At 35.2% G+C, this 16,342-nt stretch overlaps 1 protein-coding gene across 2 annotated transcripts in view; it reads left to right on the forward strand.

Annotated features, from left to right (window-relative positions):
- The window catches only part of LOC100378977 (uncharacterized), a 29,043-nt gene extending 13,055 nt beyond the window's left edge, over positions 1 to 15,988 (forward strand). Inside the window, exons 6-13 of one of the 2 annotated variants that reach the window (XM_002737901.4) lie at positions 1,278 to 1,386; positions 2,169 to 2,443; positions 2,533 to 2,662; positions 2,860 to 3,016; positions 3,593 to 3,722; positions 4,452 to 4,547; positions 14,310 to 14,454; positions 15,007 to 15,988. In XM_002737901.4, the coding sequence (XP_002737947.2) occupies positions 1,278 to 1,386; positions 2,169 to 2,443; positions 2,533 to 2,662; positions 2,860 to 3,016; positions 3,593 to 3,722; positions 4,452 to 4,547; positions 14,310 to 14,454; positions 15,007 to 15,216 (1,252 nt within the window). In that variant the 3' untranslated portion in view covers positions 15,217 to 15,988. The remainder of the gene's footprint in view (positions 1 to 1,277; positions 1,387 to 2,168; positions 2,444 to 2,532; positions 2,663 to 2,859; positions 3,017 to 3,592; positions 3,723 to 4,451; positions 4,548 to 14,309; positions 14,455 to 15,006) is intronic. The other variant, XM_085497947.1, reaches the window with a different exon arrangement.
- The last annotated feature ends 354 nt before the right edge of the window (positions 15,989 to 16,342 follow it).

Raw genomic sequence — 16,342 nt, forward strand, 5'->3', positions numbered from 1 at the left:
GTCAGTCTCTGCATTTTTGCGGGCAGATTGTCTGTACCACTAGCACTCCCTGGAAGCTCCCAGGTTTCGCTTCTTTCGACCTACGCCCTCATGCGAACTGTTTCGGTCCTACTTCAAGCTTATCACCCCCGAATTCGGCTTGGGTCTAGCTTTCTCGGGCGCACCGAACCCTGTCACCACAGCAGCATTGGTTTCTTGCTTCGGGGACAGCACAGGCAAGGTAAGACACCACCCTTCTTGGATCTTAACTTAGGTCTTTTGAGTTTGTTTTCATCCCGGACTGGGGAAAGACTTTCATCATTCCTTTTTTTTCTGTTGGCTCGGAAAAACCCGCCACCTTTTGGTGTCTGACTCTGCCTACAGTTCAAAATAGTCATTTTGACTGACCGGAGTCTATGGTGGGTAATTGAACGTAGTGAATTTAGGCGACGGTTCTCCGAACCCGCCTATTCACATAGTTCATACCCACCATAGACTCCGGGTCACCCCCAACCTCCCCACTCTTTCCGTCGCGTTGGTCCAAGTCCTCGAGGCGGAGAGAAAGGAACCAGAATGATGGGCGGCTACCTGTGGCGTTGCCACATGGCCTCGGTCACGTGGATTCGTGACGTAAGGGGTAAAAGAATCTTGAGGTCATGGGGCTTCCCCTGACCTGGATTATATCTCTCTGTCACCGGCAGAATCGCTGATTAATGCCTACAATTCAAAATAGTCATTTTGACTGACCGGAGTCTATGGTGGGTATGAACTATGTGAATAGGCGGGTTCGGAGAACCCTCGCCTAAATTATATGTAAGCTTTTTCACTATAATAATATACGACTTGCTCATCCAATGTTGTTGAGCAAAATTTTGAAATACATTAAATTGAAATTGTTTGATCAATTAATTCACCATTTTTTGTTGTATGGAGCAGAGGTTTGGGCATGTGAAATTTCAAACGATATTAATAGTCTTGAAAAAGTATGCAGTTAGTTTTACCGGTTCATGTAACCCCAACTATTAGGGGGAATTAGTCAGAATACCAATAATAATTAAAAGTTGTATTTTACAAATGAAATACTGGTATAGACTTCACACGCTGCCAAATAACCACATCCTTAAATCAGCATTAATTGAATCAATGGAAATAAATTGCTCTTGGATAAAAAATTATGAAAAAGGCAATGTTTTTGTGACTGAACACATTTTGTTCTGAATTATGTATCTAATTTGCATGAGTGTGCTGGCTGCTGTAATTGTGAATGGATCAATTATGCGTCTGAACTAACTTTACAGAATGTATCATGGAACCTACCAATCACCTATTGAGATGGAACAAAGAGCTATTGCATGCTATGAAAATTTACTAATATTAGAGGAAGAAATGGAAGGAAAAGATTTCCTGGTAATTCATTATTGTTTTAATATATTTTGATTTCTCTATGATCCGAACTGAAATTCACAAAAATAATTGATTGATGAAACCTAAACTAAAGAAAATGAAGTTGTTTGTTCACTGCATTGTGTTGTCAAATGTTTGTCAGAAGCTAAAATTGCAAGAAAGCTCACCACAAATATATTACATGTACTTTTTAAACACATTTAAATTTTGTATTGTACCGGAGGTGCATTACTTGGGGTTTGCAACTATGGTGACATGATACCAAGATCCCGGTACAATCTCGCTCTCGCATGAGCATTCCAACTCAGAAAATTGCGAATGTGCATGCCCGAGGTAACTAGGATACTTGGATGTCCAGGTGGATCAAAATAGCTGCCCATGATATGACGGATTACGAGAACTATATTTTCTGTACATTTTCGATGTAGTACATTTTTCACTATGATTGTAACAAGAAAAGTTTTATTTTTTCATTACAAACCTTGAACATTGATATATGTCATGTCAGAAGGTCGTAGCCTCAGTCTCGCTATCTACGAGAAGAGACTTGAATGGGATCTTGACATGATGTCACCATACAGTACTATGCGAGTTGCAAACCCCAAGTAATGTACCTCTGATTGTACATAGTGTACAGTGTTTGTGTAGAATGTTGTACATTTCATCAAAGTTCAGCATATTACGACTGCATAAAGCTGAGGTTTGACATTTTTGTTTGTTTGTACATTTACATATTGCATAATTAGATAGTCTTTGGTATAATATACACTGTACTATCATTTCAGGTAGGTGAGCGATTTACGATTGCTGATTTATCAGTATTTCCAAGAGTTCAAATGTTTGACATAATGGGACTGCCGATCACAAAGCAGCATTTCCCCAACGTTTCTCATTACATCAATAAACTTGCAAAAAGGGAATGCTTCCAGAAAAGCGTGAGCCTCAAAACAAGGATATTGGATCTTGTCATTAGATATTTGTCACCACTGTTGGTTGCCATTGGAAACTGGAGAAGTGGAAAAAGACATCAACGATTTAATGGGATGACTGTAATAAACAGGTATGTTAACAGAGCTTGATTCAACATTGCTGCTGGGTTAACATTTGTTTCAAATCATTCAATTATATAGATATATGCTTTCACTGCAGAGTTCTTTCAAACCGCAAAAGTTGCACAAAAGAGAAGATCACGTCCATCCCTGCTACAGAAAAGTTTGTCTTGTATGAGTATTCAACAGCAGCTGAAAGTTTAATCATGAAAATATTGCTAAAGGAAAAGGTGAAAATGTTCATCGTTTACATTTACCATGATTATTTACCTCAGAAGTCACCAAGTGACTGCTGCAGCTTTCAATTACTTTACTTGTAGTTGGAATGCCCTTTATGACTGTTAGTTTTAGTAATTTAAGTTTATTATTATATTGTTTAATTTTCTTAATTCAGTGCTTCAATATTTCACTATGTTTTTGTCTCTAGGGAGATACTAGTTACACAACTGTTTCATGTGATTTCATTGACTTGATTGGTAGACCCAATGGATCTGGTGGACTATTCAGACTACAACACAATGATAGGTTGGTTACTGGCATTAAGACTATGCTAGAATATGTCAACACTGTAGCTACAGGCAAATGTAAGTTTATATATTTTGTTATTGTTTTTTTATTCTCTGGTTGTTTTATAATTACATCACAAAGCTTTCTGAATTAGAGTCAGAATTGCTTATTGGTAAATACACACTTGTGGCTGCTCTTTAATACTACTGTTTGGTGGGACTCACAGGCACCATCACGATTACTAAAAGAATACACAGCGCGACACGCATCCTTGAGGGATTAGGCAGATTCACACCTCTTAATAATAGTGTTTCCTTACCGTCTTTTTTAGTAACCGTGGCACAATTAAGACAAAATGTAATTACAAAAGCTGCATCAAGTTGTAGCACTATTGCAATAATTATGATTTATGAATGGCCTTAATTGTTGGAATGTAAATTATAAGTGGTCAATGTATTTTAATTAAAAATCACGTTGTGATTAAAATAGGCCCCACTTGGAGTTCAGATGTCAGTTTCCATAGTAAAAAAAAACTACTTTTAATTCTTGTAAAATGTATGATCTGTTTAGTTCATATTTAGTCATCTGTGCAAAGCTGTGATATTTAAATGTTTAGTTCATGGTAATGTTGTACGTGGTAATTCTTTTTCCAGCTTTGTACCCATCAGATCCTGTATTGAAAGCTGAATGTCAATGTTGGCAAGCTTGGGACCAAACTCTAAACTGGATTGAATTTAGTATTTTATTAGAAACAGATATGGTGTCTCTAAAACTGCATGAAAGGTAAAACCTTGAAATGGTTTAATGTGAAAACCACCTACCACGACTAAATTTGTCAATGCTATTTTTTACTCAATTTAGTCATTATGCAAATAGATAATACATGAAAGTTGACTTTGTTTTGTGACAATTTATTTTTTAACTCAAATTAATATTGCACATTTTTCTAAACTTGATTTAACTGACAATTTTGTTCATAATTAGAACCCGATTTGCGAATCATTCTTGAAGTTTAAAAAAATGATTTTATGTATATAAATTTAGACTTTGATTACATCCATGAAATTAAAATAAAACTTACCCCCCATGTTGAATATCATCTGTGTACACTATGTAACTTTTTGATATTTCATATCATGTATACAACATGTCATTTCTATTATTAGTAAAACAATCCAATCCAAGTGCTGCAAACTTTATCAAATCTAGAGTCACATAGTGAACTAGTCTGTTCAAATTCAAGTATAATTTGCTGTAAATATTTTTATTGTAACAAATTTACAGAAAATCTTGCAATGGAAACTGTTACTTTTGTACCCCCCAACCCTAACCCCAACTCTAACCCTACCCTCTATCGCTACCCAATTTAATTGTGTACGCCTATCCTAAGGACACCTGTAGTTATCTAGAATTGCATATACAATTGAATCGGAGGGCTCGGATTCAAGAAATTGATCGTAAATCTTGGAGCATCAATTGGTTCCTGTTCTAAACTTTATCATTTCATTTCAGATTTACAGAAAAAAACATTGAAGAGCTCCTCAATTTGAAGAGTAACATGAAATATCATGCGAAGTTTGAAAATATCATGGCATTGTACATGTCAAGGTAATTCAGATGCCATCTAATTGACATACTTCGATCATGTGTTCCACATTGATACCCAACAAACTCTAATTGACATGCTTTGATCATGTGTTCCACATTGATACCAAACAAACTCTAATTGACATACTTCATGTGTTCCACATTGATACCCAACAAACTCTAATTGACATACTTCATGTGTTCCACATTGATACCAAACAAACTCTACTTGACATACTTCATGTGTTCCACATTGATACCCAACAAACTCTAATTGACATACTTCATGTGTTCCACATTGATACTCAACAAACTCTAATTGACATGCTTTGATCATGTGTTCCACATTGATACCCAACAAACTCTAATTGACATACTTCATGTGTTCCACATTGATACCAAACAAACTCTACTTGACATACTTCATGTGTTCCACATTGATACCCAACAAACTCTACTTGACATGCTTCATGTGTTCCACATTGATACCCAACAAACTCTAATTGACATACTTCGATCATGTGTTCCACATTGATACCCAACAAACTCTAATTGACATGCTTTGATCATGTGTTCCACATTGATACCCAACAAACTCTAATTGACATACTTCATGTGTTCCACATTGATACCCAACAAACTCTAATTGACATACTTCATGTGTTCCACATTGATACCCAACAAACTCTAATTGACATACTTCGATCATGTGTTCCACATTGATACCCAACAAACTCTAATTGACATGCTTCGATCATGTGTTCCACATTGATACCCAACAAACTCTAATTGACATGCTTTGATCATGTGTTCCACATTGATACCCAACAAACTCTAATTGACATACTTCATGTGTTCCACATTGATACCCAACAAACTCTAATTGACATACTTCATGTGTTCCACATTGATACCCAACAAACTCTACTTGACATACTTCATGTGTTCCACATTGATACCCAACAAACTCTAATTGACATACTTCATGTGTTCCACATTGATACCAAACAAACTCTACTTGACATACTTCATGTGTTCCACATTGATACCCAACAAACTCTAATTGACATGCTTCGATCATGTGTTCCACATTGATACTCAACAAACTCTACTTGACATACTTCATGTGTTCCACATTGATACCCAACAAACTCTAATTGACATACTTCATGTGTTCCACATTGATACCAAACAAACTCTACTTGACATACTTCATGTGTTCCACAGTGATACCCAACAAACTCTAATTGACATACTTCATGTGTTCCACATTGATACCCAACAAACTCTAATTGACATACTTCATGTGTTCCACATTGATACTCAACAAACTCTAATTGACATACTTCATGTGTTCCACATTGATACCCAACAAACTCTACTTGACATACTTCATGTGTTCCACATTGATACTCAACAAACTCTAATTGACATACTTCATGTGTTCCACATTGATACTCAACAAACTCTAATTGACATACTTCATGTGTTCCACATTGATACTCAACAAACTCTAATTGACATACTTCATGTGTTCCACATTGATACTCAACAAACTCTAATTGACATACTTCATGTGTTCCACATTGATACCCAACAAACTCTACTTGACATACTTCATGTGTTCCACATTGATACTCAACAAACTCTAATTGACATACTTCATGTGTTCCACATTGATACCCAACAAACTCTACTTGACATACTTCATGTGTTCCACATTGATACTCAACAAACTCTACTTGACATACTTCATGTGTTCCACATTGATACTCAACAAACTCTAATTGACATACTTGATGTGTTCCACATTGATACCCAACAAACTCTACTTGACATACTTCATGTGTTCCACATTGATACCCAACAAACTCTACTTGACATACTTCATGTGTTCCACATTGATACTCAACAAACTCTAATTGACATACTTTATGTGTTCCACATTGATACCTAACAAACTCTAATTGACATACTTCATGTGTTCCACATTGTTACCGAATAAACTCTACTTGACATACTTCATGTGTTCCACATTGATACTCAACAAACTCTACTTGACATACTTCATGTGTTCCACATTGATACTCTACAAACTCTACTTGACATACTTCATGTGTTCCACATTGATACCCAACAAACTCTACTTGACATACTTCATGTGTTCCACATTGATACTCAACAAACTCTAATTGACATACTTTATGTGTTCCACATTGATACCTAACAAACTCTAATTGACATACTTCATGTGTTCCACATTGTTACCCAATAAACTCTACTTGACATACTTCATGTGTTCCACATTGATACTCAACAAACTCTACTTGACATACTTCATGTGTTCCACATTGATACTCAACAAACTCTACTTGACATACTTCATGTGTTCCACATTGACACCCAACAAACTCTACATGACATACTTCATGTGTTCCACATTGATACCCAACAAACTCTACATGACATACTTCATGTGTTCCACATTGATACTCAACAAACTCTACATGACATACTTCATGTGTTCCACATTGATACCCAACAAACTCTAATTGACATACTTCATGTGTTCCACATTGATACTCAACAAACTCTACTTGACATACTTCATGTGTTCCACATTAATACTCAACAAACTCTAATTGACATACTTCATGTGTTCCACATTGATACCCAACAAACTCTAATTGACATGCTTCGATCATGTGTTCCACATTGATACCCAACAAACTCTAATTGACATACTTCATGTGTTCCACATTGATACCCAACAAACTCTAATTGACATACTTCATGTGTTCCACATTGATACCCAACAAACTCTACATGACATACTTCATGTGTTCCACATTGATACCCAACAAACTCTAATTGACATACTTCATGTGTTCCACATTGATACTCAACAAACTCTAATTGACATACTTCATGTGTTCCACATTGATACCCAACAAACTCTAATTGACATGCTTCGATCATGTGTTCCACATTGATACCCAACAAACTCTAATTGACATACTTCATGTGTTCCACATTGATACCCAACAAACTCTACTTGACATACTTCATGTGTTCCACATTGATACCCAACAAACTCTAATTGACATGCTTCGATCATGTGTTTCACATTGATACTCAACAAACTCTAATTGACATGCTTCGATCATGTGTTCCACATTGATACCCAACAAACTCTAATTGACATACTTCATGTGTTCCACATTGATACCAAACAAACTCTAATTGACATGCTTTGATCATGTGTTCCACATTGATACCAAACAAACTCTAATTGACATACTTCATGTGTTCCACATTGATACCCAACAAACTCTAATTGACATACTTCATGTGTTCCACATTGATACCCAACAAACTCTAATTGACATACTTCATGTGTTCCACATTGATACCCAACGAACTCTACTTGACATGCTTCATGTGTTCCACAGTGATACCCAACAAACTCTACATGACATACTTCATGTGTTCCACATTGATACTCAACAAACTCTACATGACATACTTCATGTGTTCCACATTGATACTCAACAAACTCTACATGACATACTTCATGTGTTCCACATTGATACCCAACAAACTCTACATGACATACTTCATGTGTTCCACATTGATACCCAACAAACTCTACATGACATACTTCATGTGTTCCACATTGATACCCAACAAACTCTAATTGACATACTTCATGTGTTCCACATTGATACCCAACAAACTCTAATTGACATGCTTCGATCATGTGTTCCACATTGATACCCAACAAACTCTAATTGACATACTTCATGTGTTCCACATTGATACCCAACAAACTCTACTTGACATACTTCATGTGTTCCACATTGATACCCAACAAACTCTACTTGACATACTTCATGTGTTCCACATTGATACCCAACAAACTCTAATTGACATACTTCATGTGTTCCACATTGATACCCAACAAACTCTAATTGACATGCTTCGATCATGTGTTTCACATTGATACTCAACAAACTCTAATTGACATGCTTCGATCATGTGTTCCACATGAATACTCAACAAACTCTAATTGACATGCTTCGATCATGTGTTCCACATTGATACCCAACAAACTCTAATTGACATACTTCATGTGTTCCACATTGATACCCAACAAACTCTGCTTGACATACTTCATGTGTTCCACATTGATACTCAACAAACTCTAATTGACATACTTCATGTGTTCCATATTGATACCCAACAAACTCTACTTGACATACTTCATGTGTTCCACATTGATACTCAACAAACTCTACTTGACATACTTCATGTGTTCCACATTGATACTCAACAAACTCTAATTGACATACTTCATGTGTTCCACATTGATACCCAACAAACTCTACTTGACATACTTCATGTGTTCCACATTGATACTCAACAAACTCTAATTGACATACTTTATGTGTTCCACATTGATACCTAACAAACTCTAATTGACATACTTCATGTGTTCCACATTGATACCCAACAAACTCTACTTGACATACTTCATGTGTTCCACATTGATACCTAACAAACTCTAATTGACATACTTCATGTGTTCCACATTGTTACCCAATAAACTCTACTTGACATACTTCATGTGTTCCACATTGATACTCAACAAACTCTACTTGACATACTTCATGTGTTCCACATTGATACTCAACAAACTCTACTTGACATACTTCATGTGTTCCACATTGATACCCAACAAACTCTAATTGACATACTTCATGTGTTCCACATTGATACCCAACAAACTCTACTTGACATACTTCATGTGTTCCACATTGATACTCAACAAACTCTACATGACACACTTCATGTGTTCCACATTGATACTCAACAAACTCTACTTGACATACTTCATGTGTTCCACATTGATACTCAACAAACTCTACTTGACATACTTCATGTGTTCCACATTGATACCCAATAAACTCTACTTGACATACTTCATGTGTTCCACATTGATACTCAACAAACTCTACTTGACATACTTCATGTGTTCCACATTGATACTCAACAAACTCTACATGACATACTTCATGTGTTCCACATTGATACTCAACAAACTCTAATTGATATACTTCATGTGTTCCACATTGATACCCAACAAACTCTAATTGACATACTTCATGTGTTCCACATTGATACCTAACAAACTCTACTTGACATACTTCATGTGTTCCACATTGATACCTAACAAACTCTAATTGACATACTTCATGTGTTCCACATTGATACTCAACAAACTCTAATTGACATACTTCATGTGTTCCACATTAATACTCAACAAACTCTAATTGACATACTTCATGTGTTCCACATTGATACCCAACAAACTCTAATTGACATACTTCATGTGTTCCACATTGATACTCAACAAACTCTAATTGACATACTTCATGTGTTCCACATTAATACTCAACAAACTCTACTTGACATACTTCATGTGTTCCACATTGATACCTATAACAAACTCTAATTGACATACTTCATGTGTTCCACATTGATACCCAATAAACTCTACTTGACATACTTCATGTGTTCCACATTGATACTCAACAAACTCTACTTGACATACTTCATGTGTTCCACATTGATACTCAACAAACTCTACATGACATACTTCATGTGTTCCACATTGATACTCAACAAACTCTAATTGACATACTTCATGTGTTCCACATTGATACCTAATAAACTCTGATTGACATGCTTCGATCATGTGTTCCACATTGATACCCAACAAACTCTACATGACATACTTCATGTGTTCCACATTGATACCCAACAAACTCTACTTGACATACTTCATGTGTTCAACATTAATACCCAACAAACTCTAATTGACATACTTCATGTGTTCCACATTGATACCCAACAAACTCTAATTGACATACTTCATGTGTTCCACATTGATACCCAACAAACTCTACTTGACATACTTCATGTGTTCCACATTGATACCCAACGAACTCTAATTGACATACTTCATGTGTTCCACATTGATACCCAACAAACTCTAATTGACATGCTTTGATCATGTGTTCCACATTAATACCCAACAAACTCTAATTGACATACTTCATGTGTTCCACATTGATACCCAACAAACTCTACTTGACATACTTCATGTGTTCCACATTGATACCCAACGAACTCTAATTGACATACTTCATGTGTTCCACATTGATACCCAACAAACTCTACTTGACATACTTCATGTGTTCCACATTGATACCCAACGAACTCTAATTGACATACTTCATGTGTTCCACATTGATACCCAACAAACTCTAATTGACATGCTTTGATCATGTGTTCCACATTAATACCCAACAAACTCTAATTGACATACTTCATGTGTTCCACATTGATACCCAACAAACTCTACTTGACATACTTCATGTGTTCCACATTGATACCCAACAAACTCTAATTGACATGCTTCGATCATGTGTTCCACATTGATACCCAACAAACTCTAATTGACATACTTCATGTGTTCCACAGTGATACCCAACAAACTCTAATTGACATACTTCATGTGTTCCACATTGATACCCAACAAACTAATTGACATGCTTTGATCATGTGTTCCACATTGATACCAAACAAACTCTAATTGACATACTTCATGTGTTCCACATTGATACCCAACAAACTCTAATTGACATACTTCATGTGTTCCACATTGATACTCAACAAACTCTAATTGACATACTTCATGTGTTCCACATTGATACCCAACAAACTCTAATTGACATACTTCATGTGTTCCACATTGATACCCAACAAACTCTAATTGACATGCTTTGATCATGTGTTCCACATTGATACTCAACAAACTCTAATTGACATGCTTTGATCATGTGTTCCACATTGATACTCAACAAACTCTAATTGACATGCTTTGATCATGTGTTCCACATTGTTACCCAACAAACTCTACTTGACATACTTCATGTGTTCCACATTGATACCCAACAAACTCTAATTGACATACTTCATGTGTTCCACAGTGATACCCAACAAACTCTAATTGACATGCTTCGATCATGTGTTCCACATTGATACCCAACAAACTCTAATTGACATACTTCATGTGTTCCACATTGATACCAAACAAACTCTAATTGACATGCTTCGATCATGTGTTCCACATTGATACCCAACAAACTCTACATGACATACTTCATGTGTTCCACATTGATACCCAACAAACTCTACTTGACATACTTCATGTGTTCCACATTGATACCAAACAAACTCTAATTGACATACTTCATGTGTTCCACATTGATACCCAACAAACTCTAATTGACATACTTCATGTGTTCCACATTGATACTCAACAAACTCTAATTGACATACTTCATGTGTTCCACATTGATACCCAACAAACTCTAATTGACATACTTCATGTGTTCCACATTGATACTCAACAAACTCTAATTGACATACTTCATGTGTTCCACATTGATACCCAACGAACTCTAATTGACATACTTCATGTGTTCCACATTGATACCCAACAAACTCTAATTGACATGCTTTGATCACGTGTTCCACATTGATACTCAACAAACTCTAATTGACATGCTTCGATCATGTGTTCCACATTGATACTCAACAAACTCTACTAGTCATACTTCATGTGTTCCACATTGATACCCAACAAACTCTACATGACATACTTCATGTGTTCCACATTGATACCCAACAAACTCTACTTGACATACTTCATGTGTTCCACATTAATATTCAACAAACTCTACTTGACATACTTCATGTGTTCCACATTGATACCCAACAAACTCTACTTGACATACTTCATGTGTTCCACATTGATACCCAACAAACTCTACTTGACATGATGCTTCATGTGTTCCACATTGATACCCAACAAACTCTACTTGACATACTTCATGTGTTCCACATTGATACCCAACAAACTCTAATTGACATACTTCATGTGTTCCACATTAATACTCAACAAACTCTACTTGACATACTTCATGTGTTCCACATTAATATTCAACAAACTCTCCATGACATACTTCATGTGTTCCACATTAATACTCAACAAACTCTACTTGACATACTTCATGTGTTCCACATTAATATTCAACAAACTCTCCATGACATACTTCATGTGTTCCACATTAATACTCAACAAACTCTAATTGACATACTTCATGTGTTCCACATTAATATTCAACAAACTCTTCATGACATTCTTCATGTGTTCCACATTAATACTCAACAAACTCTAATTGACATACTTCATGTGTTCCACATTTATACTCAACAAACTCTAATTGACATACTTCATGTGTTCCACATTAATACCCAACAAACTCTACTTGACATTCTTCATGTGTTCCACATTAATACTCAACAAACTCTAATTGACATACTTCATGTGTTCCACATTAATTCCCAACAAACTCTACTTGACATACTTCATGTGTTCCACATTAATATTCAACAAACTCTAATTGACATACTTCATGTGTTCCACATTAATACTCAACAAACTCTAATTGACATACTTCATGTGTTCCACATTAATATTCAACAAACTCTAATTGACATACTTCATGTGTTCCACATTAATATTCAACAAACTCTAATTGACATACTTCATGTGTTCCACATTAATATTCAACAAACTCTAATTGACATACTTCATGTGTTCCACATTAATATTCAACAAACTCTAATTGACATACTTCATGTGTTCCACATTAATATTCAACAAACTCTAATTGACATACTTCATGTGTTCCACATTGATACTCAACAAACTCTACATGACATACTTCATGTGTTCCACATTAATATTCAACAAACTCTAATTGACATACTTCATGTGTTCCACATTAATACTCAACAAACTCTAATTGACATACTTCATGTGTTCCACATTGATACTCAACAAACTCTACATGACATACTTCATGTGTTCCACATTAATATTCAACAAACTCTAATTGACATACTTCATGTGTTCCACATTGATACCCAACAAACTCTAATTGACATGCTTCGATCATGTGTTCCACATTGATACCCAACAAACTCTAATTAACATGCTTCGATCATGTGTTCCACATTAATACTCAACAAACTCTAATTGACATACTTCATGTGTTCCACATTAATACTCAACAAACTCTACTTGACATACTTCATGTGTTCCACATTGATACTCAACAAACTCTACTTGACATACTTCATGTGTTCAACATTAATACTCAACAAACTCTACTTGACATACTTCATGTGTTCCACATTGATACTCAACAAACTCTACTTGACATACTTCATGTGTTCCACATTGATACTCAACAAACTCTACTTGACATACTTCATGTGTTCAACATTAATACTCAACAAACTCTACTTGACATACTTCATGTGTTCCACATTGATACTCAACAAACTCTACTTGACATACTTCATGTGTTCAACATTAATACTCAACAAACTCTACTTGACATACTTCATGTGTTCAACATTAATACTCAACAAACTCTACTTGACATACTTCATGTGTTCAACATTAATACTCAACAAATTCTACTTGACATACTTCATGTGTTCCACATTGATACCCAACAAACTCTACTTGACATATTTCATGTGTTCCACAGTGATACCCAACAAACTCTACTTGACATACTTCATGTGTTTCACATTTGTACAGCTGTATCATTTTACATTGGTGAATGTTTTGTTATTCAGACTAAGCAAAACAAGTCCAGTATGGCATATTCTGTCAGCAGAGTTTGGTCATCTTATTGTAAGTACAGAAAACAAAATGAAAATGACAGCAATGTATCATGATTTGATGAATACAAGATTGAGGTTTCTGGAATCACATCTAAAGGTAATATATCAATTTTGTCAGTACTTCATTCTCCTAATCTCGTACATGATTGAGCCTATACCTATTAGTGAGCTTCTTCAATTTCATGAATCAATTGATATTTAAAGGATTACCATAAAATCTGTACTAGAAGCTGCATTTTTAATAGAAGTTGCATCCATGCTTTTTGAACAATTGAGAACCAAAAAATCACAATTTCTCATTTGTGGAGATGTTCTAATAGAAACCGCATCCTCTCTGTTGCATTGTAACATTTTAATAGAAACCACAGCTTCTAATACAGATTTTACAGTATTATCATGAATTTCATTCCTCACATGCAATTTGTCTTTGCGATCGTAAATATTTGGTTAATGTTTTTGTTAGTACCCAGTACCATGGAAATCCGTTTGCTTAATAATTACCTTCTTGATCTATAACAAAAACAACATAGAATGTACTGGCAAGTCAACTTGTCAGTAAAAAACATCTGTACTTGTACTAAGGCTATTCACTGAAGATAAAAAAAGTTGATTTCAACATATATTTCATAGTACTATTCTTTCATTTCAGAACAAAATGTACCTTGTTGGAAGTGACATGACAATTGCTGACATTACAGTTTTCTGCCGTTTGCTTTTTTTTCCATTGGCTTCACTTCCTGTCAGATCAGAGGAATATCCCAATATTGCTTCATGGATGCTAAGGCTTAGACAGCGTGAAGCTTTTAGAGGGGAAGTAGAGAACTTTGAGAAGGAGATGAATAAATATAAACAGTTTTAAAATCTTTAAATTGTAAATCCCTGAAAGGGGTTACTTAATTTTTATGTGTAAACTAGAATAGGTACTAGAATATTGTATATAATTAGTATGCATTGAAACACAGTGGTTTTAATGAAAATGTATCACCTTGAAATTACTTCTACCTATGTACAAAAGTTTCCCCAATTTTTTTATGAAAACATACCATGTACACGTCATGAAATTGGTGGTCGTACAGATGTAAAACAGCTAAAAATTTGACACAACAACTTTGATAACTAAACAGATGCCTACTTTCTAAAACATGCTTATAATATTACATACCCAGTTTGTGATCTCAGCCAACATCAAGATCTGTCAATTAGATAAGTGTCGCAAATTGATATGTTGTTTTCATTATACGGTATAAATATTATGTGCTTTCCCCTCTAATCTTGCTAGTATTTTTTCTTGTCAGATTCTATCAATGGGTAAGGTCATAATATTTTTGCTATATTTTTGAATTGTTATCAAACTAAGCCAAATATTCCACAGATCTTATACTTTTATATAGTTCACATCATATTTCTTAAGGGACCTTGAGATTAATATAGTACAAGTAGTATTAACTGACAAATTATGATGCATAATTACTTCAAAAACAGAGATTCATCTTTTGTGTCCACTTAGTTTCAATGATTGTGCCTAATCATGTTTAAACTTCAAATATACATCTGACAGCATGATTTTGTTATATCCATTGAACATTATGAGACCTATTTACCAGAATAAAATGGCAACCTGGTGGGCGTTATGTTGTTTGGTATGCACTCTACTATATCACCAGTTTTCATTGTAACACATTGTGGGACCTTGCCAAAGAACCTGGTGAAAGCAAAGGTGATACAGGCATGGGTCGTCATGTGTATCTTCACTGTTTTTCTCACCCTTAAGCATGTAATTCTTTAACTCTGATGATATTTCTTTGCTTAATATCATTTCTGGACATTTTCACGATGAGAGAGTTGGAGTGATGAAATGGGGCATTCTGATTGGTCGAAAAGTACAAGGTAGAATCAAGTCCACCTGTGTTCATGGAAAAAAATCAGTTGATAATCCTTGTGGCTTTTCATAGTAGCCCCTCTGGAGGTTGAGTGTGTGGGCATTA

The sequence above is a fragment of the Saccoglossus kowalevskii genome, chromosome 4, assembly GCF_978046115.1.
Source record: "Saccoglossus kowalevskii chromosome 4, keSacKowa6.1, whole genome shotgun sequence".
In the NCBI taxonomy this organism is placed as follows: Eukaryota; Metazoa; Hemichordata; class Enteropneusta; family Harrimaniidae; genus Saccoglossus; species Saccoglossus kowalevskii.